Consider the following 27,281-nt stretch of genomic DNA (forward strand, 5'->3'; position numbering starts at 1 on the left):
CTGTTTGGACAATTAAATTAATTGTATGCGCTAAGCAAGGAATATGGCGTAGCTGACAATTGCGAATAGCAACTTTTAAATTTGCTGCATTGTCATTGACAATTGCTCCTATTTTGTCAATAATAGCCCATTCATTGAATTTACCTTGTAATTCAATGTCATTGTTTTCAGCGGTATGTTGACAACAGATATCCATACAAGTAAGTAATTGGATTTTTAAATTGCAATCATGGTCTATGAAATGGATAGTTATGGCCACATAATTATTATTTGAAACTTATGTCCAACTGTCAGTGGTTATTGAGCATGCTTCTACATTAATTATAGAATTACGAATCTCACAAGAAATTCTATCATATAATTGTGGAATTAACGTAGTTGTAATTGTTTTTCAACAAGGAAGCGAATACCCAGGATTTAACATGTGAACAAACTTCTTGAATTCTTCACCTCAACGAGTGTAATAGGTTGATATTCTTTAGTTATTAACCTAATTAATTGAATATCCATCGCTCGGCTTTTACTTTGAGGGACAGGTTTTGTAACAAGTAAGTAAGGGACAACTGTTGAGTTTTTTTTAAGGACTAATTGCTGCCATTCATTTGGTTCAGTTGCAATAGACGTACTAGGATTTAAATTATAATGCATTTCTGAAACATAATTAAAAGGTCTACTAAGAATAATTGTAAAATATATCTTGAGCATGACAGTTTGCGCAAAAGAACGACAGTAATTAATACTGTGCAACATAGCTTCCCGCCCGAATGAAATTAAAAAGAAAAAATAATAATGATGTCATATAGAATGTGTGCGTAACAGTTAAAAATTTCCCTTCTCTATTTAGCGATGACGCTTGTTTTCGTAAAGGAATCGAGTAGGAGAAGAAATAAGGAGAATCGTTGGGTAGCTGAAGGGAATAGAGCATGCGTATTAGAAGTGATAGGCTACTAAGTTTACAAAAAATCATATTGAACCGAAAAAAGAATCAGATGTTTATTTAAGGAGTCGAATGAAAGTTGAAATGAGAAAATCGAAGACATTTAGTAGGTATACATCAATTGAGTCGAACAGGAGTATGAAGAGAGATGAATCACTAAACATGGGTGAAGAAGAGAAAGAGAGCATGCGCATTAGAAGTGATAGGCTTCTAAGTTTACTAAACATCGTATTGAACTGAAAAAGAATCAGATGTTTACTTAAGGAGTTGAAAAGAAAAGAATCGAAGACATTTAATATGTATGCATCAGTTGAGTCGAACACCAGAATGTAGAGATGAACCGCTAACTTGGCTGAAGAAGAAAAAGAGAACATGCGCATTAGAGTTTACAACTCTGGCAGTGGTGGGAAGGAAAAGAATCATAGAATCGGACGAACGATTCTTCTTTTACGAATCCAGAATCGATTCCTGAAAAAGAATCGTTTATCCCAACACTACTCACCACTATTGTACTCGAAGGAGAGGTTGTGAACGATTGTTATATATTTATGCGGGTTTAATTTTTTAAATGTTTGTGTATATTTATTCAGATTTATCTAAGAAAATCTGATGCATTAAAATGTAATCCCTTACGGTACTCTTAATAAATACCGTTAAAAATACTGAATATTGTTACGGTACTCTTCATAAACAGTCTTATAGTATTAATGGACAAAAAATAAATAATAATGGGGGATTCTTTTGTAACATTACCTAAAGAGTTTTTGTCACAAGTTTATTAAAAAAAAAAAATCATTCCACGTATTCATCATTAGTATATATTATTTTAATAATAATAATTATTATTATTAGATATATATATATATATATATAAAATTATTAATTTTGAATACTTATATAACGTCAACTTAATATTAGATGTTGGTCATCATGTAAACAATTTGGCGGCAAGCACTTTCTTGTAAAGTTATTTTCGTTTACAAATGCAGGAAGATTTAGTTTCTTTCGAAGTATTGCACTGGTATTTTGTTTGGTAGTATGTACGTAGTATTAAATGAAAGTTTCTGCTTTCATTGTTGTGAAGTATAAAATTTTGATCCATGAAAAGGGATTTTGTATAATGTAATGTTTTGAGGTTAGAACAGATAGTATTTTTCATAAAATAAAGTGTATTTCTTGTTAGAACAGGTCAAAACTGCATAAAAGATAGTCAAGTTTAATTAATAACCGTTCTACGTGTAAGAAGTATGATGTGCTGCAATCCAGACGATATTGTTGGCAATTTGCTTTTATTGGATTTGCCTTTTGTAAATGTTTTGAGAGAACGAATTGTGGAATTCAATAATGTTCTATTTAATCAAAGTGAAGAAAGAAGAGAACTATTGTGTGAAATTATTTCTTTTATTGACAACGATTTGAAATTGCATTTGGCAAATATAGAAAAGGATGAACTTGAAAATGGTATATTTTTGAATTAATTTTCTAATTTAGCTCTGTGTGCAGTGTAAATTAATTTACTAAGTTACAATATCAGTATTGTTAATGCTTTGTATTGATGATTAGATTTCATCTTAATCTTGGGTACTCTTCTGTTATAGTCTTTATGTAATTAAAATTATCCAGTTTTATTGTTAATTGGTATTTGTTTACAATTTCCTTAGGGAATTCTGACCTCTGTGTTGGAGTAATGGCTTTCTTGTATTTGGTTTGAATTCTTGTCATAACTGGATACACAAGTAATCATTTTATATTCCCACATAAAGCCTTCAGCATATGTAGTGGATCAATAATTAAAAAAATAAAAACAAAAATTGTGGATCATTCCAAATTTGTACTTTGCTATGAATTTTAAACAACAAAAATGTTATCATAATGTATTTTCTTATATATCATTCCTTGAAATAAATGAGGTATATAAGTAACTTATTTTTGCATTGTTATCTAAACCAGAGGTTCCCAAACTTATTTTTCTCATAGACCACTTTCAAATTTTTGCTGGTTCTGGTGGACCCCCTGCAGCTACATTTTTACCATATTTCCAGTTGACGGAAAATGTGAAGATTAGATCTAACTATGAAAATTTACGTTACGGCTGAGTTCCACGAACTACCAGCTTCGAAAAAAAAGTGAGAATTGATTGGTTAATTTTTGATTGACTGTGCTGTGAGTGGATGTCAAAAAAGTAAAGTTGGCAAATAAAAAAAAATGCTTCCATCCAACTTTACATTTTTGACATCTACTCACAGCACAAGAAAGCAATCAATTCTCACTTATTTTATTTAGAAAACTTCCCATTCAAAGTGGTAAAAAGCAAAAGAAATATAGTATATTTTTTTGTGTTGCATTTATTCAAATATGTAATCATTACACTATTAATTATTATTGTTATCATATTGCAATGTAATATAATAAAATTGTCATAATATAATTAAAACATTATCTGCCTAGATTGATACGCAAAGTCAAGCCAACATTTTAGTTCTTCACTATCGAAACCAAATGAATTTTCGTGGACCCCCGCTTACGAATTGTGAACCCCCATTTTTATGTCACGTCAACGTAGACCCCCGTCGAGTCTCCTGTGGACCACTTTGGGAATCAATGATCTAAACAAAAGCAGAAACTTTTTTTTAAATTTTTTATGTTTATAAGAGTCTTATTGTGTTAATAAGATTGACCAATCATTCTCATAAATATTTATCTTTAGTAGAGCAAATTTTGTATACTGTTACTTAATGAATTTGATGATCTCTCAGTCACACTCTCCTCCCTCTCATACTCTGTGAGAGTATGTGTGTTGTAAAAGGTATCAGAAGAAATTATGTATAAGGAATCTATAGTAGTGCATTATATCCATTCGAAACATCTGAATGACGTGATGTATTTGAAAACTTATTTTTACTAATTATAAAGTTAGTATTTCTCAATATTAATTTTAAACTTTTTTCAAATTCCTAATTGAAAATCAAGTTGAAGAAGGTGTTAATAAACAAAATACCTTTTGGTTGAACATAGAAAAGAAAATGTGACAGTAAATTGAAGAATGTTAATAAGAAATTATCTAATAAATATTAGTATAAGTATTACTTGTTAGAAAAACCATTTCAGAATATTCTTTAAAGCAAAAGATAAGAAAAGCCCTGTTCTGAAATACACATATTTCATCTTTTTAGTGTTAGTTCATTCCATTCTGTTAATTTAGGCATTACTGTATAAATTCATACAATGGATATTCTGTTATTGTAAGTTGTAGCCATTTCTGATGTAAGTTTTTACACAAGTTATTTAGATTGATGATTGAGATGTTTTAATTTAATTTTATTTAAATTATTTAATTATTGTCTTTTTCAGAACTGATCCAGTTTTATTTCGGATTGGGTTTTATTAAAAAGTCTGAAGAACCATTTATATCAGTGAGTCCTAAATTTTGTTCTTGAGATTTTTTTTGTGGATTCTATTTCATTTATTTTCCTGCACATAGTAGGCTCATTAATTATTATTGTTCAAAATTATGTAACATTAACCTTTTAAGCCTAAACATATGTAAGCTTGGAAATGGAAACGCTACATTGTTTGTCAAAGTTGGGGGTTTATTTTAGGAGTTTCAAGTGACATAAATGGTATTTAAACAAATTATTTATATATTTAATAATATGATCTGTAATTTTATTATTAAATTAAATTATTCAGCCTGACTGATTAGTTTTTAAGCATACTCTACATTTGAAAAGTAGGAAGTATAGAAAGAAGTATCTGTAACAAGACACTAATTGTCCTCAGTGACTACTAGTTTTCAGGAGGAATATATAATATTGCTTAAATTTTTAAAGATATTTTTGTGGTCAAACTTGAACCTGTTGTAGCATTTAAAACACGTACGACATTGTTGATTATTGACTTATACTAATTTGACAGCTATATTGCCTAGGCTGTAGCATGCCTAGCAAATAAAATTGAATCTCATGCTTAGTCCAATTGAAAAGTATAAAATTCAAAGTTTATTGTTAATCTTAAGAATTTTTACCGATCTCAAAATTATGAGTAATTTAAGATTTTTAAATGATCTTAAATTCTTTTTTAAAAACTTGGCTGATTTGAGATGTAATGTGATAAGTTTTTTAAGGGTAAAATATTAGATTTAAAAAGAAAAAAGTACAAATCAATGTCCACTACATGATTGAGATGGGAAGCCATAGGGAAAAATGAAAAAATTTCCATTTTTTCAAATATTTCCAGAAATAAGGATTTATTAAAAAAAGCCAGGAAAACTTCTATAAGCTTATAAATTCAACTTTAATTCAGTCTTTGTGTTTTTTAAAGTTTATTTTCAGATAAATTTTCTGGGCATTTCCTTATCTATCCTATTTAAAGACTGTATAAGATCAAATTGTAGTCATAAATGAGGCATTCTTCCTTTATAGTGAAAACAAAAGCTAAAGTAATGTTTTGTCATTAGACTTTTCGGGCATTTTCTTATCACAGCTCAAAAATTGTGTAAGGTAAAATATACACCAATTAGTGTGTGGAAAGAATATTTCTTGTTTTGTATTGATGTGAATATTTTTCTTCAGGGATGTAATAAAGTGTCCAAGTTTCAATTCCCATCACAATGTTGCAAAGGAAGTAATTTCCTTTGTCACAATAACATTTCAGAAGCTGCTCACAACATTCCTTTCGTTTTTTGTTCTTTTCTTTGAGTTTACATGGCACCCACCATGATTTTTCAGCAGTCCAGTTGTACAATAATGTGCCCTTCTTGTTCTTTCGATAGGCTAGGCGTACCTGGATGGTGGATGCATTGTTGTGTAATGCAAAGGTCATTTTGACTCATCAGTTTATATTCATCTCCTTTTGGTGCTTCTCATTAGTTACAGACCATTTGAACACTGCAAAATTCATCCTTAATACTTGCTTTATCAGCATCTGATGTAAAAAATTTTATTGCCCACCTATTCACAGTTTTATCGCTGTAAAAGGCTTTTAGAAGATGATGAATGTTACTTTTTGGCCTGTTAAAACTAAATCGCTGCACATTAATTTAGTTGCATTGACATAGCCGGAATATTTGACTCCATATCAATGGGGGCTGGAAAAAATGAGAGGGCATGGTTCATTGAGTTTTGGAGAGTTAGTAGTAGGGGGAAATGAAACCACAGATGGCAACACCTGTTGCTTTGTGCGACATTTTGTTCTCTCATTATGGTCCAGTATGCATTACATTTCAGCTGCCTCTCATTAAAGACTTATGTAAACACTAATTTTATTAAAAAATAGCCATTATAGAAAATTAAAATTATAAATAAATGTAAAAAAAATTCCTTTCAAAATTTTTTAAGTTTGCAAGATGATCCTAAAAAATGTTGTTTAATTGTTAACCAACAAATTAATTTCAGATAGGTTGACTTCATTTTGACTGCAAATATGAACATTTTATTGAACTATAATTTCTCAAAATATTTAGTAAGTTTAATTTAAATTAATTTAATAAATAAAAGAAATTAAATTAATGTTTATTAAAATGTTATTTATTTGATACCTTAACGTTTTATTACAGGGTAATATGGGTATAGCTGAACAATGCAATGTTTGGTCCAATGTTATAAGTTGTCTGAAGGGTCTTCAGAGTCAGCCCAGATTAAATGAAAAATATGAAAACTGTAACCAGAGACTAATTATTAATAAAATAATTCATAATCCTGCATTTAAGGTATTACTTATTCTGTGATATGCAAGTTGGTATGTGTAAAGTATTCATTTCAAAAACAAATTTTTTAAATAAAAATAAATAAAAAATAATTTCAAAATTTAGATTTAGTTAAAATTATAACAAAAATAATTCATCTAGTGATGTTTAGAATAACTTATAAATTGTTATTTATATGCATTCAAGGGATAAAAGTATTAAAAATATTTAACATTTTTCAAAAATGATTTTTTTACAAAATTTATCTAACATGAAAAAACTTTATTGGGCATCGTGTTGTTTCTGAATGAACATTTAAAAAAGGATCTAATTCTTGGTTGAAATGAACAAATCTGAGTAAAATATTTGGTTTGTAAGGATTTACATGCACTAGTTTTGCACAAAATGTTTTTGTATCTGTTTGTGTACAGTGAAACAGATTTTTGCTGATTGATGGAAATGACAAAACCTCAGAATATTTACAAAATTTTTTGTAAATATTCTAGTAGTAAATTAACTTATATATAATATTAAGAGTGAATAATTGTAACTGAGTAAATAACTATTCGGTTACACTGAACGGTTATAAACAATACTTAAATACTGTAGCAGTCATTTCTTTACAACTACTGTCCCTTCATATTGTATTGTTTTTTAAACATCTGTAAAGGTGCTGTAGGAAATGTACACATTTTTTTTAAGATGAAAAGTCCATAAAATTTTATTTCATTAATAACTTCTGATATTTTTTCATATTTCATTTTTTATTGTTATTATTGAATTATTATTATTATTGTAATTTTTTTTCAGTCAGAAGAATTATTAATAAATCAATATATTTAAAGAAAAAAAAAAAGTGGATGAAGTCTGATTCGAACCAATGTACTTTCCCTGTATAAGATCCAAATATTTCATTAACTAAAATTTAATTTGGCCATAACTCTGGAACCAATGAAAATAAGTACCAGTTATTTCATTTTTTAGAGCTTTTCAACAACATAAGTACCACTTATATTGTTGAAAAGCTCTAAATTAATGTTTATTAAAATGTTATTTATTTGATACCTTAATGTTTTATTACAGGGTAATATGGGTATAGCTGAACAATGCAATGTTTGGTCCAATGTTATAAGTTTTTCAACAATATAAGTACCACTTATATTGTTGAAAAGGTCTCAATGAGTTCTTATTACTGCAGTTAGGAAAAAGTCCAAAATCCAATTTTTTTTGGGATTTTGGGCGTTTTGGACACTTTTGGTTCAGTCAATTGCAATCAAAAGGGAAGGTACACAACTAGATGTCACAACAGTCCTAAATCCAAAATCTCAACATCCTACAGCTAATCGTTTTTGAGTTATGTGAGATACATATGTACGTACATACATACATACATACATAAGTATGTATAGACGTCATACCGAAACTAGTAAAAATGGTTATTTCCGTTGAAATCTGAAATTTTTCATGATCACAATACTTTTTTTACATTGTACAAGTAAAAATGAAAAGTGCACTGGAGATAAGCATTAGGAATATGGTTATAGTTCTATTTAATGTAAATATGATGGGCAGTGACAATGAAAGCTTAAAAGCTTTATGTGATACATCAGTAAAGCCCAAACATTTAAGGATCGTGTAAAGCCTGATTACTTATTTGTCAAATAATAAAGCATAGATGATGAGTAAAATTCATTAATGGGAAGAAGCTTTTTATAAACAAAACAAAAAAATGTTACGGTAGGCAACTACCACGCACATCCCAAATTGACAAATTTTAGCAGTGTACCAAATTTGTTTCTTACTTCAAAACATTAAATCTGTTTTTCAATGTATGGATCAAGTTGTGATTGGAATATTTTAGAGATTCATTTCATCTCAGACATATCTTATAATTTATTTACAAATAATGTGCAATTTAGCTTCAATTTACATGCAGAAGTGCTTTAAAAAAGCAAACTTATTCCATTTCAACCTGGTTATGGACTTCAGTGAGAATAACATTTCTTTATCAGAGTGGATTAGGAGCCAAAACATTAATATTTTTGATAAATGTACTTGCTGAGTTAGATGATTATGGAGTTAAAATAAAAGCATTACAACTTTTGGTATATTGATGTGAAATCTTTATTTAAATTTCTACTTATACATCAGAAGGAACAAAGAATTCTGATGATGATGGAAGTACTATTTCTGATATTACCAGAATAATCTTTCATGGGATGAAGCTGAAAAAGGATTAAAACTTAACTTTTTTTTGGAGCCATGTTTAGATTAAATTGGTGAGTTAATTTCTACATTTAATAACTCATTGAAATAAAAAAAAAAAATTTTAAACATGAAGTAAGTGGTCAAATTCACATTTTCATCTATTTCAATAGCATTTAAGATAGATTGATTTAATTCTTAGCTGATTTTGGATTAAATTTTGTCAAATTTGAGTTAAGTCTTTGCAGATGGCAGGGGTCTGGAAGAGCTGTACTTCAGTTGGCATCTGCAGTATCAAGTTAATCAATTGTAGACTATTCATTGTCCCAGCTATATATCTATACTACTATTTCTTGTTGTTATTTGATGAAAACATTTCAGAATATTTTTATATATTTGATATACTACCTGCAAAATTAAAAAAAAAAAAAAAAAAAATTTGAATGTATTATTTAATATTTATTATTTCAGTGATAGCTGATCATTTCCTTACATATAGTATTCATTTTAACCGTTATATTTAGATTAATAAAATTTATCTATGGTCTTAGGTGAATTAACTCAACTGTTTTAATGTTCAATTAAAAACATCAATTTTCATTTATATGATTTAATTATTTACTTTATAAATCTATTACCGTATGAATATATTATGAAATATTGTGAGATACTACGTGTGGGTTAATGTTAGATTATTACTTTATACTGCTTTATATTAATAACAATTTAGTGTGACAACTTAATTTTAAGAGTTTTTAACTTTTATTGTTTTATTTTAAAAAATTATCTTAAAGTGGTAAAATTGCTGATGACAAATAAAATGTGAATATCTTTAAAAATATGATCTAGACTGGTGAAAGACTGAAAAGTGTGATCACTTTTTCTTTTTTGATGATTTTTGTAATTCTGACAAAACTGATTATGCTCACAAATGAACAGAAAAATTATTCCGATTTGGATTGATAATTGAATGAATAGTGGATGAGTGTAGTAAATATTAAGTTATATGTGATTAACTAGAATAAAGTTACACTGAAGGTCCATAAGTGTATGTGTAGAATCATGTGTTAAAAGGTTCATTACTTTTTACCAGAATGAAAACCGTTGTGTGTTTGTAGTAAAGAGAATTGATTTCATAAAATAATGTGTATTTGTTTATGTTTACAGGAAACATTAAATAAACGTATAACAGTTGTTAATAATGTTGAATTTAAGAAAAATTTAATCAACATAAATAATATTAGAGAAGAACTTCTAGAAATTAACAATAGTATAAATGAATTAAATGAAATTCTATTATCACATGAAGAGGTTTGTTTTATGTATTTAAATTATTTGTAAGCTAACCTACTATAACTTTATGTTGTTAACTTTTGATAAATTATCTTATTTCTTTTTAGAATAAAATATTTGACAAAATCACTTGTGCTGAAGATTAGAAAAGAAATTAGTTTGATTTAATTCTTAGCTGATTTTGGATTAAATTTTGTTGAAATTTGAGTTACGCCTTTGCAGATGGCAGGAGTCTGGTAAGAGATGTACTTCAACTGGCATCTGCAGAATCTAATTAATCAACTGTAGACTATTCATTGATCCAGCTATATCGATACTACTATTTCTTATTGTTATTTGATAAAAACATTTCAACATATTTTTATATATTTGATATACTACCTGTGAAATTAAAAAAAAAAATTAATTTCAATGTATTATTTATTATTTCAGTGATTTCAGCTGATCACTTCCTTAAGAGTGTTGATGTTTTTAGTAGTAGGTTTGAATTTATGCAGTATGCAATGTGCTCAATTCCTTTTTTGTACAAACAATTTATGAAAACTGCATAAATACCTTTTAGACTTTCTTGTTAAATAATATTTAATTGAAAGAGAACTAGATTTTTGAATTTGTTTTAATACAGTTGAATATTGTTAAACTTATTTTTAAATTGATTATTGACAATATTGTTTAAAGATCTACTATTCATAAAATAATTACCCAAATAACCTGAATTTTAATGAAGATAAAAATAACTCTTTCAGTCAATTTGTTAATTAGATCTTTTTCAGATTTGTTTTATGAAAGTTATTAACTCAAAAATTGTGTTTGAAAAGATGAAGGGAAAAACTCTTTTCCCAAGTTTTTTATTTAATGAAAATGTTGTATTTTTGGTTGATTTGATTTTTCTTATAAAAAATAGAGCAATTCTAAGGCTGTATAGTGATTAGTATGTTGGCTTGTAAGCTGGTCCTGGATTTATTTCCCACTGGGGTTTTATTATCATTGAAAAAAAAAAATTTTTTTTATTGGTACCTAACTATTTTATTATTGGGCTAATGCTTAATAATCAGGTATTAGGCTGATGTGGTGAAATAAGTTAATCCATTTTATTTTCTAATATATTTTTATAAAGAATTTCTTTTTTTGGTAGCATATTTACAGAATTTTTTTCAGCTTGCCTTATAAGTAAAGTTTCCATATCTTATAAAAGATCTTTATAAAATTCAGATTTAGTTATTTCCAATAATGTCTAGTTACCTGAAGCATTCTAGAAAGTGAAATATGGAACAAGTTATTAATTACTGTGTATTTATTAGTAAAACAGAGAATTTTTGTTTTTTAATGTACTTATGTTAGCTTTTCATTTTAAGGATATTGATGAAAGTTCAGCACCTTTATCAGTAACAGAGGAGTTAAAAAAGAGTGATCATGAAACTGTTCATATACTTTTAACTGAATGGGTTAATAATATCAAATCAAGAGGTTCATTTCATCATGACATGAATTACGTGGCTCACTTTTCTCAGCTTTCATCTGGTTATGAATCTGACCATGATGAGTCAAATTTTGAGGATTCGTTTCATAAAGATTTCAGTGCAAAAATACTATTATTATATAATAATTGTAAATCAGTGTCAGAGGTAGATATAGAAATTTATATATTTTTAGAATTAAGCCTATTAATTTATATGTATATATAGTTTTTTTACAGAAGAAAATGAACAATGTGTGAATAAGTAATAAAATTGGATTTATGCTTCTAAAAATCTACTACTGATCATTATTCTTTGCTCTGCCAATTCAGTTAATTACAGGATTGTGACATCCATAATTCCTAAAAAAAAATTTCATTATCTTATAGAATTTAATTCTCCATTAGATGTAATAACTTCTTGAAAAAGTGAAAATTCTGAATAGTGTACAATGTTGGAGCCAGACTGTTTGTAGTTTAGGGGTGGTATTTAAAATAATTTCACTACTTTGTCATGGAAATTATGTTTTTTCAATTTTGAACTTGCACAAAAATTGGAGAAAATGGGTACAACAGACAGAACCTTGTTTAACCAAAATAATGTGGGCCGATTCAGTTCCAAATAAGCATGAATGTTAGAAAATAAATTTCATGTTCTAGGGATGATAAAAAAATGAGAACTTTTTAATTCTGCTCACTATGGTTTTTGACTGAGTTCCATCTTTTACCTATGCGATGGCAATAATATCTGCAATGTGTAGTAATATTTTCAGCCATATTAAACACATAGCTCAAATTTGACAGCCAAGTAATTAGGTCATATTTTATTACAAGTGATGATTTATTTTGTCTGAAAAAGATGGAACTATTGATTTTTATTAAAACTTGAATAAAGTGTAAAATGGTGAAGATGTTAGAGAAGTATTTTGGTGAGGATTTTATGTTGACAACAAGGGTTTATGAGTGTTAAAAATGGTTTTAAGAAGGCTGTGGAATTGTTGAAGTTGACAACAGGGTTGATATCCAAACACAACTACAATCAATAAAAATATCAAAATAAAGAACATAAGATCAGTTATCGAATTACTATTAGAGAAGTTGCTGAAGAGGTAGGAATCTCTTGTGGCTCGTGTGAAACAGTTTTTACTGATATTTTGGTTATGAAATGAATAGGAACAAAGTTTACTCCAAAACTGTTCAATTTTAACAAAAGTAGCATTGCAGAACAGTTGTTGATGAAATTGCTGATGACTCTGAATTACTTGAACATGTCATAACAAGTGATGAAATATGGATGTACAGTTAGGATATTGAAATGAAGGTCCAATCATTCTAAGGGAAGCAGAACAAAAGGGTTGAAGACTGAAAAAGCATGCCACATTCAAAAGATTGTATGTTTTCCTTACTACTTTTATCAATTACAGTGATATTATGAACTCTTCTCACAAGATTATACAGTTAACAAAAAGTGTTACTTAGAAGTTTTATGCTGTTTACATGAGGCAAATGAGTTCTGAAGAAAACAACCACAAATGTGTGAGGAAACACTTTTAGCAGCGGGATAACGCTTCAACTTATACTTCACTGTTAATTTGTTATTATTTTGTACAAAGGAACAACAGACCGATTGTTTAGCCTCTGCATTCTCCTTACATCATTTTTTGTTGTTTCCACTGATTAAAAGGAAAAAAAATTGCGACTATAGATGAGATAAAGGAAAATTGCTTAGTAACTAACTTTAGGCTATACTAAAAAATGCTTTCTATAAATGTTTTGAGGATTGGAAGAAACACTACTTTGAAGGGAATATAATTCATATAGAAGAATAAGTAAATTTTCTTGATAAAATTTAAAATTGTACAATTTTTGTGAAACTCATTTCTTGGAGATTTCTGTTTCTTTGCATCTCCCATTTCATGAAATGTTTCTATCTTTGAATAGCCTTATCAACAGATTTTCCTTGTTCATGTATTCATAAAAATTAATGTTGAACAGATGCAACTGATTCTAATTCTGCGCACTGCTGAATGCACTTTGATTTTTTGTTGCACACCCATGGGTACTTTTGTTGTACCCATGATTCAGCAACCATGAATGTGTTTCGTTTATATATCTCAAAGTCATGTTGAATCCATTTCCTGTACATAAGGCAAAATTTTAAAAGGTTTCTTTACATTCTACCACATCCAATAATTGATACTCAATATTTGTAGAGCTGTGTTTTTTTTTAATTCTAGCATTCTTTTTTGTTAATCCTTATTATATGATTACATTTGGTACTGATTTGTTTTACTTCATGTTTTATTTATATAGTTTTTTAATATAGTTCTTTTGTTATTTTTTGCAGTTTATTTGTAGTCTTAAAGAAATAAAAGAGGAAACAAATAAAATTCTAACATCTATTGAAAATGAAGATGCTGTAAAAAGTCTTTTGTCATATATACATGCTTTGAAAGGAATTATGGAAGTGTAGAAATATATTTCTCTGAACATAATGGAAGATATATTTATTTATATTTTGTTACAGAATGATTAATTTAAAGATAGTATGTTATATTAAAATAAATTCTTTATGTGCTTTAGAAAAAAAATTTCTCTCAACTGCCGATATAAAGGTGTAAAATATATAATAACGCTGCCAATGATAAATAAATATTTATTATGATTATACTATGATTAGTTTTTTATTTATTTATGTGTTATGTGATTAATGAAAGGTAAAATATATAATAATAAACTAATATTTATTATGATTATACTATGATTAGTTTTTTATTTATTTATGTGTTATGTGATTAATGAAAGGTAAAATATATAATAATAAACTAATATTTATTATGATTAGTTTTTTTATTTATTTATGTGTTATGTGATTAATGAATAAATCTATTATTTTCATTAAAAATGTTATCTTATTTAATATTATTAAGTACCAACTTATCAGTGTCAGGGTTTTGGTCACAACAAAATTGGTTGCTTGAGGAAACAAGTTTGTGCACATTGCAGCTGTATAGGAAATGATGAAAACGCATGTACTGAAATTGGAAAATGTATTGTAAGAGTTCAAATTTGGCAACGTCTTGAGAATGTCCCCTTTATAAGAAGGAACAGACAATTATTAAGAATTTTTACTGAACAGAAAGTGTCCTTTCCTGTGGTTCTTTGGGAATACAGAAAATCCCTCAACACATGAGGAATCTGGTACAGCCCATTGTTAGTTTTGTCCAGAATCTTTCTAACAGTGCACAAAAGAACGAGTGTACATCATACAAAGAACTGACCAAATTGTTCAGGCTTTGTCGTACTAGTAAAATCCCTCACTTTTGCTGCTGCAGCATTGAGAATAGGCAAGAAGAAGGATATTTTTGGTGGAAAAACTGACAGTCAACTAAAAACTACCTTAGTTGGTACACCACCAAATAAAATTGCCTTTGCACCAACTACTAAGATCCCTATGAAGGGATCTATTAAAAGATTGTTGCCTGATAATTTATCTCAGGCCTCCCAGACTTCAAAATCCCCACCATTGAATTCTCTTCAAAGATAAGGTGGTGATTGAAGTACCCAAAAAAAAACAAAACACTCCCTAAAAGTTTTAAACATCAGAAAGAAAAACTGCATAATACTTGATAAATAAGAGCTGCACACAGAGTTTTACTTATAACAGAAAAAAATTAATTTTTATGAATACAAATAATATTATTCAGTGGAGTGTTTTCAGTCTCTGTTCTCGCCATGAGGATGTCAAAATCCTCAGATACTGTGTTTGCAGGAAACTCATCTCTGTCTCCAAGGTGGAATGTCTTCGCGGTTACGCCTGTGAGACGGAACTATCAAATGGAGGGTGGGGTCATGAAGATGTGGCTATTTTCCTGAAGGAAGTCGTAATAGCCATGTGAATTCTGCTGATTACAAACATCCCTACAATCTCAGTAAAGGTAATCAGTACCCATTTAAAATGAAGATCTGCAACTTATACTTTTCCACAAACTCTGATATCAGTGAGGATGATTTGCCCAATCTGTTTTCACAGATTCCTTTGCCCTGCCTAATAATTGGCAATGTCCACTGTTATTCGTGGGGCTCATTATCATGTTCTTCTCGAGATACTATAGTTGATCAACTGAGGCAGAACTTGAATTTATGCTTATTGAACAAATGGGTCGTATACTTACTTTTATGTCATCTTCATCAGGTACATTTTCAGGCATCGATCTGTCCTTGTGTTCAACATCTTTACTTCCACATTTCACCTGGTGCATGTCCAAAAACTTCTTTGGAAGCGATCATGGGTCAGTTGTTATCTAGTCAGTAATAGTGATGAATTTTAATTTAGCTTGTGAAAGTATAATTACCATCGCAGGTAGTTAAGATACTTGCCTTGGTTATTGTGTGATGTATTTTAAAATAATTTTAACAAGCAGTTTCACTAAACACAGATGTGGTGGAGCTAAATAAAAATGGAATATGTTTGTTGCTTAAAAATAATTAAATATACTTTCATGGGATTATTGTGATATGATAAATTGAAGCACATTTTATATACGAGGGATGTTCAATAATTAATGAGACAAATTGATATAGAGAAAAACTGATTTATTCAATGACAATGAAACTTACACTACTTTTTAACATAGTCACCAGTAACAATTAGATACTTGTCCCACCATTATGTGAGCTTTCTGATTCCTACAGTATAGAATTCTTTGCCTTGCTGTTTGAACCATTCGTGTACCGCTTTTTTGATTGTTTTGTTGTCATCGAACTTGTTGCCGTATAAAAAGTCTTTGAGTGGGCTGAACAAATTAAAATTTTATGAGGTGAGATCTGACCTGTAAGAATGATGTGGTAAACACCTACCAACCCAACTTTTCAAGTATTACACTCATTTTCTGAGCGATGTGGGGATGCGCATTGTCATGCAAGAGAATCTTACTTTTTGAGAGAGATGTTTTCACCTTATCGCAGGTCTCACTTTCTATTGGAGCATGTTTAAATAGTATTCCCTGATCACAGTATGTTGTTCTAAATAGTCCCCAAAAATTGGGCCTTGCAAGACCCAGAAGAGCGTCAACATCACTTTACTGGTTGACACATGAATTTTGAATCTTTTTTGGTGGGTAAACCTGGATGTTTTCACTCAAGACTTTGCTGTTTGATTTGTTCTCGTTTAGATTCAGGTTTGGTTCTTTGAGCTCAGAACAAATGCGAATCCAGGTATCTTTATGAGCTTCAGTCAACTGTCTTGAACCCATCTCAAACATGTTTTGTAATAATTCAGCACGTCATGAATGATTGAATGTGCAGTTATAACAATAATATTACACAAACTACAAATCTGGGAAATTCTGACTTGCCTGTCTTAGCGAATAAGATCATTTATGCGATTTTGCAGCACGGTAGTTGAAACCTCAACTGATCTTCCAGAGCGATGAAGATCAATCACCCTTGTTCTGTTTTTAAACTGTTCCACTCACTTATACATGTTACTGTGGTTTAAACACTTTTCACCATACTGTTTCAACATTGTTTAGTAAATTTCCACCTGTTTCAAACCTTCTGATAGCAAAAATCTTATCACTGAACGTTGCCCTTCCAGCGTACATCTAGTGGAGCTGACATTCTGAAATCAACAAAAGAGGGATATGTTTAGATTTATTTTGATCAAACAGCTGATTAAATGTGTTCCCAAGATTGCCAACTTGACCCTCAAAAAGTCTCATTGCCATTGAGTGAACCATTTTTTCTCTACATAATTTGTCTTGTTAATTATTGAACGTACCTTATATAAACCTGGATACATGATATCTTGCAGTTTGCTAACTGGTCCTTTTGTAAGATGAGACTTTGAATTTTGTAGTTCTAGGCCCCAGACAACCTTGAATGTGCTGCCTGTTCATTAGCTATCAAAATGTAGTTCTTCAAATGAGTTGAACCTATAAGATTGATAAGTTAGTTTATGATCACACCATCATAGACAAGACAGTTATTTTCAGTTCCAATATACCACTCTGAAAACCAACGACTGAGCTTGCCAGAAAGGACCTAACTCATTGTAAATATTTCATTTAGTGTTAAATTAACTGAAGAAATTTTCAAAAGAATATCTTTTATTTATATTAAATTAAAATATTTATATTATATTAATACAAGGAATATTCGGAAAGTAAATTTACAACATTTTTGTAACTCTGAGGTAAATTTTCAAAGGTGGTATTCCTCTGTGAAAGGGAGATCCAAGTGAAGAGAACAAGCCTAGGTGGAGGTAAGCAGTTTGGTTGTCAGAATCGGGTCTTTACTTGATCATTTTCAGAATCAAAATTATCACAAAAAAGACAATGGGTTGATAATTTTCAGAATTCTTCATGATTGATTAGCCATGCAGGATTAAAGTTTTGTTGTTAATTATAATTAACACAAACCCTTTTGAAAGAAGTAAAATGTACAATGAACATTTTAAAATCAAACTGCTACAGACTAAACATAGTTGCAGCACGTAATAACATTTTATGAATGAAATGAAAAAAAAAAGTAAATTAAATTCTGTGCTTACATTAGCAAAAGTTTACATATTTACTAAGTTTACATTTTTATAAAAGATATTCAAAATGGGCACCCTGCACAGCGATGTACTTTGCGAAGAAAATAAAAAAATCAATAAAAACAATCTTGTTTTTAAGCAATATTGTTTTAAATATTAAAAATAAACCACAGCACCATAATTTATTAATTTATTTACTTTTGACAAAATATAGAACAATATATTGTAATATTTTACACAATTATTATTAATTTATACTGGAATGAATATATATATATATACTTAATAGATGATGCATTCTAAGTAATAATAATTCAAGATACTGAACTATTTTTATAATTATTTTGATAAATAATTAGATAATAACATAGTATTTTATTTTACAAAACCATACAATCAATAATCCAACATTTTTGTTTTTTTTAATTTTTTTTTTATTATAGATTACATAAAATCACAATACCTTAAAAAACATTTTTTATATAATATCTTACATTACTTTCTTATAAAATAAATAATATGACGATATGATAAACAATAAATTTTCATTTTTTAGTAAACATTATTTTACAGAACATTAATAATTTGCTTGCAGTATAAATAATCTACCTTAATCCTTCAATCTATAATTAATTGTAACTCACTTCTTTAATTTCCTTCCATTTACACTTATACATATAGACACAACATACATAACTAAATTCTTTAACACACAGATTATGTACATTGTAAACATATATATTTTACATCATAATTACATATTGTAATACTAATAGTGAACAAAAACTGTCATTAGTTTAAAAAAACATAGTAAATTAAATTTTAAATGTTTATTTATAAAAATATAAAACAAAAACCATATTAATTTGATATAATATAGTTTTTCTTTCATAAAAATCAATTTATATACATATATGATGAGGTGCATAATAAATAATTTATAAAATTATTTACAGTGATCGGATATATTCTTTAAATGCCGACTGCTTTAAAAATATGTTTTTTATCCAATTATTTATTTCTGTCTTAATTAATTGCATTTTTATAATGAACTTATAAATTAATATTGTATTATATACCGCTCCTCTGATCTTTCTGGCAGAGTGGTAACATCTGCATCATTCATCTGGAGATTCTAGGGCAATGTTTCACAAACAATGAATGATAATAAATAATATTAATTTTCATATATTAAATTTTCTGTTGTTGGTTGATATTGAGAGAGGAGGGTGTTCTCAGTAGTCAAATAATAAAAATAGAAACTGTTAACTAAAAAATTATTCAATATAGTTTCAGGCAACGTAAGTCTAAAGTAAAGAATTAGCTTAATAATGGTCTGAACTACTTAACAGATGATTAGTTTGAGGAGGTTAAGTGATTTAAATTGTTTTTAAGCTTTTTTTTCTGCTTTGAGCTTGGCATATCAAAAATGATATTGTATAATCTTTTAGTCACTAGTACTTTATTTTACATTCTGATATTTTATCTAATTTATTAGTGTGAGGTAGAAATACTCTTTTTGTTTTTGAAATTTAGTATTTGTTGATTGGATTATTTTGATTATTACTAATTTATTTTTTTATCTCTTAGAAAGTCTTGACTTTATAAATATTTACGTTTACCTTATTCCCCTGCATCAACTGAGAATGATTGTTTATCTATAAAAAATATGCTATATATGTTTATCTATATATATGTTTATCTATATAAAAATATTTATTTTGAGATTTTTGTGCTTATAAACAATTTCTGAACATTTTTATTTACGATTTCAGTAACGGTTTAACAAAACTGAAAAACAGTTTTTCAAAAGAATAATAAAAACACTATATTTTTATTTGCTATAGAAAGAATCTTCTTTATTTATAAGTCAAGAATCAGAGAGGTTATTGCCATGTGAAAAGTGCAAAGAAAGCAATAAAATGTTGCTCTACGGTTAAATAGAAAAAAGAAAAGAAAAAAATAAGCTTATTACTTTGAAGAAGAAATTTTCTGAATGAAAACATAGACAAGATATATATATATATTTTTCTAAAGTCGACTTTTCAAGACCCATATATCTTCTGTACTAATAATTATTGCATGTGTAAAATAAATTCAACTTGATCCACCCAAGTAAAATTGAATAAAATAAAATGACACTCATCTTATTTTTTCATACAATCTCTACAAAAGTGCTTTTGCGGTGATCCACATTTTCAGTTGTAGATTTTTCTTTTTTGTAAACACTAAATATATAACAAATATTTGTTAACACTAAATATTTTAGAAAAAAGAAAAAATCTACAACTGAAAATGCGGGCTGAAATAAGATGTCATTTTATTTTTTTCAGTTCTGTACTTGGGTGGATTAAGTTGAATCTATTTTATATATATATATATATATATAGAGAGAGAGAGAGCAGAATGAATGTTTTAACTGTAGATTCAGGATTTCTATAAGAAGGGTGCATCAAAGCCAGGGAATATAATATTAATCAGGTTCCCCACCTTGGCTTGATTATCAGGTTCTGATAAGAAACATTAACTTTGAAATAGCTAATAAAACATATGATACGAGCAATTACTAGAATCACACATTGTATAAAAAGATGTAATCAGAACTCAAGTCATAGAAGTTTAATGCTAATTTCCTAATAATAAAATCAGTCATTGATAAGCTCATCATATAAATTAAAGTAGTCATTTAAAATAGTTCTGTATTCATCCTTGGGACTGTTCAATTCATCTGGGAATATGCAGACCAATATTCTAAGTTATAATAATAATTATTTATATATATATATAAAATATAGATTATTGTGTTTTGCTAAAAACAGTATAAAAAGCATATAATAAAGTTTACAATAAAAAAAAAATCCAGCAGGATAGGATAACTATTTTAAATAATTTCAGTAAAACAATTTTACCTAAAGTATATTGTATTTATTCAGTTATTTTAAAGATGTTATCTGTGTGTATAAAAGGTATATTGATTTAAATAAAATTATCAACTGTTAACTTCAGTTATCTGTATCTTTTGGGTATCTATTAAGTCGTAATTGGGAATTAGGCTGTAATAAAACTGCTGGTATGAGGCAAGTCATCTCTGAAAATCTTGTCATTCTCATGATTAACAATTATCTAATACCAGGCCTACTCATAAAAGAGAATTGAAGTTGTTTCCTACTGCCTTCTTCACTAAGGTAAATGTATTCGTACTTAACAGCCCCACATAATGCAACTATGTTCAGCTCTATAAATGAGATGTTCACTTTGTGGACCACAGGGATTGGCTGTATAATGAGTCTCAAAATTCTCAGAGAAAACATTTGACTAATGCCACTTATGTTACAGATGGTTAAAATTTATTACATTGATAAGAAACATTGGGACAGGTGGTGAATTGCAAAAAATTAATGTTTGGCTTTCTGTCCAGAAAACTGTTTCCACTTATTTAAGTGGTTATCTATAATTTATTAAGAGGTAAAAAGATAACAATAAAAAATGTTTATTTAGATATTTTTTAATGAATCGGTTATGGGTTAAATCAGTTTTGATCAATTTTTAAAGAATAGTTTACAATTACATTATATTTTCATAAAATAGTAATATGCAATTTTTACCCAGATAAAGAAAATAATTTGAAAGTTAATAATTGATATTCCATCGTATGATGAAGTGTCTTAAACAATAACTTATAATTTAAGGAATTGAAAAACAATATGAAAAAATTCAAGGAGAGTTAGTCAGTTTTTAAAAGTTTTATATTAGTATGTTTAATGGTTCATAAATCTGAGTAAATAGTTAAGTGAAATGTTTCATTTTTCTATATTTTATTAATTATTTAAGTATATTGTGCTCATTAAACTATGTGATGTATTAATATTGCTCTACTGACAGAAGTTCAAAGGAATATCCAGGTGATATAGTAGTTAGGCTTCTTTGAACTAAGTTAGGATATAGCTTTTTTACCTATCTGATCTTCTTTTCTAAGATATGTCCAATAGCTAAGCCAAGATTATAAGAATAGAAATTTAACAAAAGGTAAAATTTATTAATTTTTAGCATGTTCTTTTAGTTACCAATAAATAGAAGAAATATGTAATAAACATAGTTTCTGTTGGGTATAACTGGACAACATAAAATTTTCATAATAAACAATTATTTAGGTCGTTTAATGAAACTAAAGACTGTAGTAACAATTAATAGTTATAAATAATAAAATTGCATGATAAATATGAAAATGTAACCCAAGCCTTTAAATAAAAGTTTTCAAAAGAATAAAGGAAACTAAAGTATGAGTTATGCTGATGAGATTTCTTAGAAATGTGGTACGGTAGGTCTCAGAAATGTGACTGCATGAAGAATGTAGAAGTAAAAGCTCTCACAAATACAGAAAGTGTATTGAAACAAAATAGAGTGAGCAAGAAGTAAATGATGTAGATATGTTAAGGTAATTGTGGAAGAAAGAACAATATTGAAAGGGTGAAGTGGATGGGAAATTGGAAGAGAAAGCTAAGGAAAAGATAGCTAAATAATATTAAGGAGAATTGGGAGTAAAAATAGAAAAGAATTCAGGAGGGATAGAACAAGATGGCCTATCTATCAAATATTTCCCAACTCAGGGTACTAGATAAGGAAAAGAAAAAGTATCAAAATATGTTCTGCTGCTAATTTTTTATAATTAATTACAATATCTAATATTATTAACATTTAATTAAACTACAATAATAACAACAAAACAATAAAATAAGTTCACTGTTTGGGCCCATTAAACAGTAAAAACTTACTATTGTAAATAATTGTTATCTAAAATCTACTAATACTATATATTAATAAAATTACAATATTATGAAAAGCTATTTATCTAAAATGTATTACTGTGTGGTTATTAATGATTATGACATAACTATTGTACCATATAATGTTTAATAGTTTGAATATTATGACATGTAGTTTCATATAATATATATTTATACTATTAAAATAAGATTGTTAGCAAAAATCTCAATTTAAAAACTTCATCAGTAAATAAAAATAGATAATTTGATTACATTTACTAAGTTAAAAAAAGTAACATATATGATCCAATGTGTATTTTAATATTTGTTTTTTTTTGTTATAATGTCCCCTTAAATAAATGTTATATAGAATACATGTGAATAATAATTGTATTGTTACTTGATTAGGAAAAGCCTTTATATTCTTTGACTTTGATTTACTAGCTATATCCATATTTCTAGATTTGAGCATCTTTCTTCATTTGCTGTCCTTCCAATTAACTAACCTGTTATTTTGCAATTTATAGCATTAAAACAGTTATTTTCTTCTACTTTTCTTTCCATGATCATTTACTGTAGACTATTCCAATATGGATTAGACATATTCAACTACCAAACTGAATAATTATCTGAAATATGGAAGAAAAAAGAAGTAAAAGTGCAATTCAATGGATCTTTGAGAACGTGTTTGGATAGTAAGCGACATCCCATTCTTTTCTCACCACTACCTGATAATTGTGCTTTGGCTCACTACTAGAATATCCAGTACATTTAAAACAAATGAACAAGTAGACACCTTACATGAAGTACATTGTACTGGTAGGTGGAGGTAGATCCACCAGGATGCAATATTTTTTTTTAAGGTTAAGAAATAATATAACATTGAATATCCCTGACTTATTACTTGGGGATGGTTGTTGGGCAACTCAGCCCAAAATGTTTTTACTCTTTATCATTCTTACAAATTGTTTTCTTTTTTCCCCACTTGCCTCTATTCTTCATTCTGTCTTTCCTTTTCATTTTCTCCACAACTTAATTTAACTTTCATCAAATTCTGATATAAAATTAATCTAACCTATATAACAACCAAAATTCTAATATAAATGTTAATTATAAAGTTGCTGGTTAAAAGTCAGAACTAATAAAAATATTACATTTTATAACATAAAAATCTGTGTATCTAAATCTCACTTTACCTTTTATCTCATTTAACCTTAAATTAAATTATAATTTTATTTTTTGTTAATTTTGCGCTAAATATTAAATAAATAAATCTTTTATTCTGATTGGTCCGTAATAATACTTTATATTGATCACATTGGATCTGTCTTAACATTATTACTGGTAAACAAATAACTAAGTGAAACATATTTAGTATGAAGTATTTAGTATTTAGTAACATTGTTTGATCTTATTCATTTGTTCAAATCTTCAAATATAACATTTTCATGCTGAAGAAAACATTCTGATTCCATACTTCTTATATAATTGTATATATTCATTGTTTTAATAAATAAAATAAAGAATTAGCCAAAAACAGAGGTTAACGTTCATATGAAAATATATATTGGCATTTTGGAATAATTATCAGTTGGATTTATACTTAGCACCATAGTAAATTAATTGTTATAACTGTTATGTAATGGTGCACCAATTGTAACATTTAATAGAAAAATATATTTATTTTTAATTAGATCTTACTATTTATGTGCTCTGATAATGATATTGAATTCCTAAAACTATTTAAGACCAATAAAAAAAAGAGTAATTGAGTATTTCCGTCTGTTGTATGTTGGTGGTTTAATTTCAAAACATATTTTTCATTTATAAAAAGGAATGACTTTTGTTGTCCATGATGGTCACCAAAGAAAATTATATGAAACTGTTAAGTTTAATAAAGAATGAAACCAAACCGATGAATTTATTTCATTAAGTCAAATTGTTTTAGTGTAAAAAACCTGTTTGTTTCTAGTAATTATCATTTTGTATGATGTGATACTTAAACAAATAAAAACTTTCAGTTTAGTTCAGATGATTGCATATGACAATTTGAAGTTTACAAAATCTCAAATTAAAACTAAGAAAAAAGGAATCGTTCTATTTAAAGTTATTTGAAATTTTCATTTTGATAGTTATTAGGCCTAGTTTTTTTTTGTAATTTTAGATGTTATAAATATATTTATTTCATAATTTTATTCTTATTTACAAAATTATTTAATTTTATTGTAAATTTAAATTAAAAATTTTTAATGATTCACTGAAAGAAATCGAATAATAAAATATTTTTAAAAAATTTCAAAAGGTTTTCAGTTGTCTACGTGATCATTGACTGGTGCTGCTCTTTTCACACTGGATCAGATGATTGCAAACGTGACTGAAAATGATTTGAAAGCTTTTTAAAAACGTTTTATTACACAATTTGGTTTGATATTTTGTTAAAGTTTAAAATTCAAATTAATAACATTGCCAATCATCATGTACAAGAAAGTAAATAATCTCAATGTTCCAGATAATTATGGACTGCTGGATAGGCTATCAAAATAATTTTGTAGTATTAATTGCATGTATCAAATGTATAATAAAAAACAAAATTCAATCATTGTGTATAATAATCCAATCATTATTGTATGTAAAAAAAAAATTAAATTGTTACTAAAATTTTGCAGTTTGTTTAAAGGATTATATATAATTTTTTTTTTTTGATCATACCAGGATTAACTAAACCTTTTTTTCATATTTTATTAAAACCTTCCAATACCTGTATAGTCAATGTATTTGATATTCTGATTAAATGATGAATTCATCTATTCTGTCATCTATTAACAGTAATTATAATTTTTTACATCTTATCATCACTGACTTCTAATAATTCGATCTACATATCTGTAAAGTAAGTAAAATATACTTGTACTTTAATTTTATATATCTAATTTTCAAGTGAACTACTTTAATAATAAAAAAAAAAGATTACGCTAAATGATAGATATTACAATATAACCACTACTTACTTGCAAATATTAGAGAGAATAAAAAGCACAAATATTTGTAATGAAAACAATGCTGATATAATAATTTGTTGTCATTCAGCATAATAAAAATAATGTTATATCATTACTATAAAATTAGATATTTAACAATAATTAAATTAAAAAATATGTTAATACTGAGTAAATATTAATAATAAATATTATTTAATAACATTAGTTTAAGATAAATAGTAAAGTATATTTATTAACATGCAATACGTTAATAATTTTCAGCAGAACATATTTTATAGATTTTTTATTTTTATCTAAATAAGTTCAGAGCTTGTGTGTGGGTATATGAAACAGATTTTATAGAGTGTGGAAGGGATTCAAACTCTGGACCTTCTGGATGAAAGGGTGAAACATTATTACTTCACCATGGTGGTTCTAGTTTCGATCTTAATTATATATTTTTTGATAACACACTTAATATAAACTCATAGTCCTCTTTTTATTTTTAGAAGTAACTATCACAATATCTTTTACAGGTAAAGTTGATATGATGAATTCGTATGCTCAGGTTTATTATGCAATGATTTTGGAAGTTTCAAATAACAAATAAATTAATGACAAAATTATCATAAGTTGTGTGATTGAACTGAAATTTTATTCTTATAAAAGTATTTATTACACATTGTAGAGTAATACATAATAAAAGTATATATTATTTATTTTAGGACAAATTACCTGCAGTTTATCAATTTAATAATTATTATGTGATCATAATGTTTTTGTGTTGAATCTATTGTCATAAGCGTTATGTGCACGCTTGGTTTTGTTTGTGTGCTGTGAACCTGCTCTTCATCTGTGGTTCTTTATTGAACTACAGACCAGACATAATTTATAAGTTTTTGTGTAAATTCAGCACATTCTCATGAGATCTGTTTTGATGTATGTTCAATTATGAGAATTAATAAAACTGAGAAATAACATCAATAATAACTGTCATGAAGATAATGGAGAACTTAAAATAATATTAATTAACTGTTTAGACATATGGAATGTATTCAATGTACATCTCCACAGTAGTAAAAAAAATATTGTTGTTATTCTGACAGTCATCTTTGTTCTTTGCTTTTGATTGTCTGAACATGTTTGAAGACTTACAGGGTGAATGAATTTTGATTTTTGGTTCATCCAACTTTCAACACTAGTACATGTTGTTTCAGTTTGGGTACCATTTAGCTTACAATAAAACTTATCTTAAATTTGTTCAACATCTACTGTCACCACTCAAAAAATAATAAAATGAAATTATTTAACATTCCATTGTGAAGCAGTGTCTGATATCAATAAAGCTAGAAAAATTAAGCATTCATAACAAGGTAAATATAGAATGTGCTTCTTGATTTCAACAGCTTGTTAAAAAAAAAAAGT

At 27.6% G+C, this 27,281-nt stretch overlaps 1 protein-coding gene across 2 annotated transcripts; it reads left to right on the forward strand.

Moving 5' to 3' along the window:
* Nucleotides 1-1,880: 1,880 nt before the first annotated feature.
* LOC142328141 (uncharacterized) lies at nucleotides 1,881-14,455 on the forward strand. Of its 2 annotated transcripts, none has more exons than XM_075371683.1 (6): nucleotides 1,881-2,398; nucleotides 4,289-4,350; nucleotides 6,492-6,644; nucleotides 9,993-10,136; nucleotides 11,474-11,726; nucleotides 13,922-14,455. In XM_075371683.1, exons 1-6 carry the CDS (start codon nucleotides 2,185-2,187, stop codon nucleotides 13,930-13,932), a joined length of 837 nt encoding a protein of 278 aa, XP_075227798.1. In that variant the 5' UTR covers nucleotides 1,881-2,184; the 3' UTR covers nucleotides 13,933-14,455. The 2 variants fall into 2 exon arrangements, with proteins under 2 accessions (XP_075227798.1, XP_075227797.1); XM_075371682.1 differs by having other exon boundaries at nucleotides 11,474-11,743; nucleotides 13,922-14,452.
* Nucleotides 14,456-27,281: the final 12,826 nt, after the last annotated feature.

This window comes from Lycorma delicatula, chromosome 7, assembly GCF_047948215.1.
Source record: "Lycorma delicatula isolate Av1 chromosome 7, ASM4794821v1, whole genome shotgun sequence".
Lineage (NCBI taxonomy): Eukaryota > Metazoa > Arthropoda > Insecta > Hemiptera > Fulgoridae > Lycorma > Lycorma delicatula.

Coding starts and splice junctions, on each gene's coding strand:
- LOC142328141 (XM_075371682.1), top strand. CDS start 2,185: ATGATGTGCTGCAATCCAGACGATATTGTTGGCAATTTGCTTTTATTG. Junction 2,399..4,288: donor AAAGGATGAACTTGAAAATG/GTATATTTTTGA, acceptor TGTCTTTTTCAG/AACTGATCCAGTTTTATTTC. Junction 10,137..11,473: donor TTCTATTATCACATGAAGAG/GTTTGTTTTATG, acceptor TTTCATTTTAAG/GATATTGATGAAAGTTCAGC.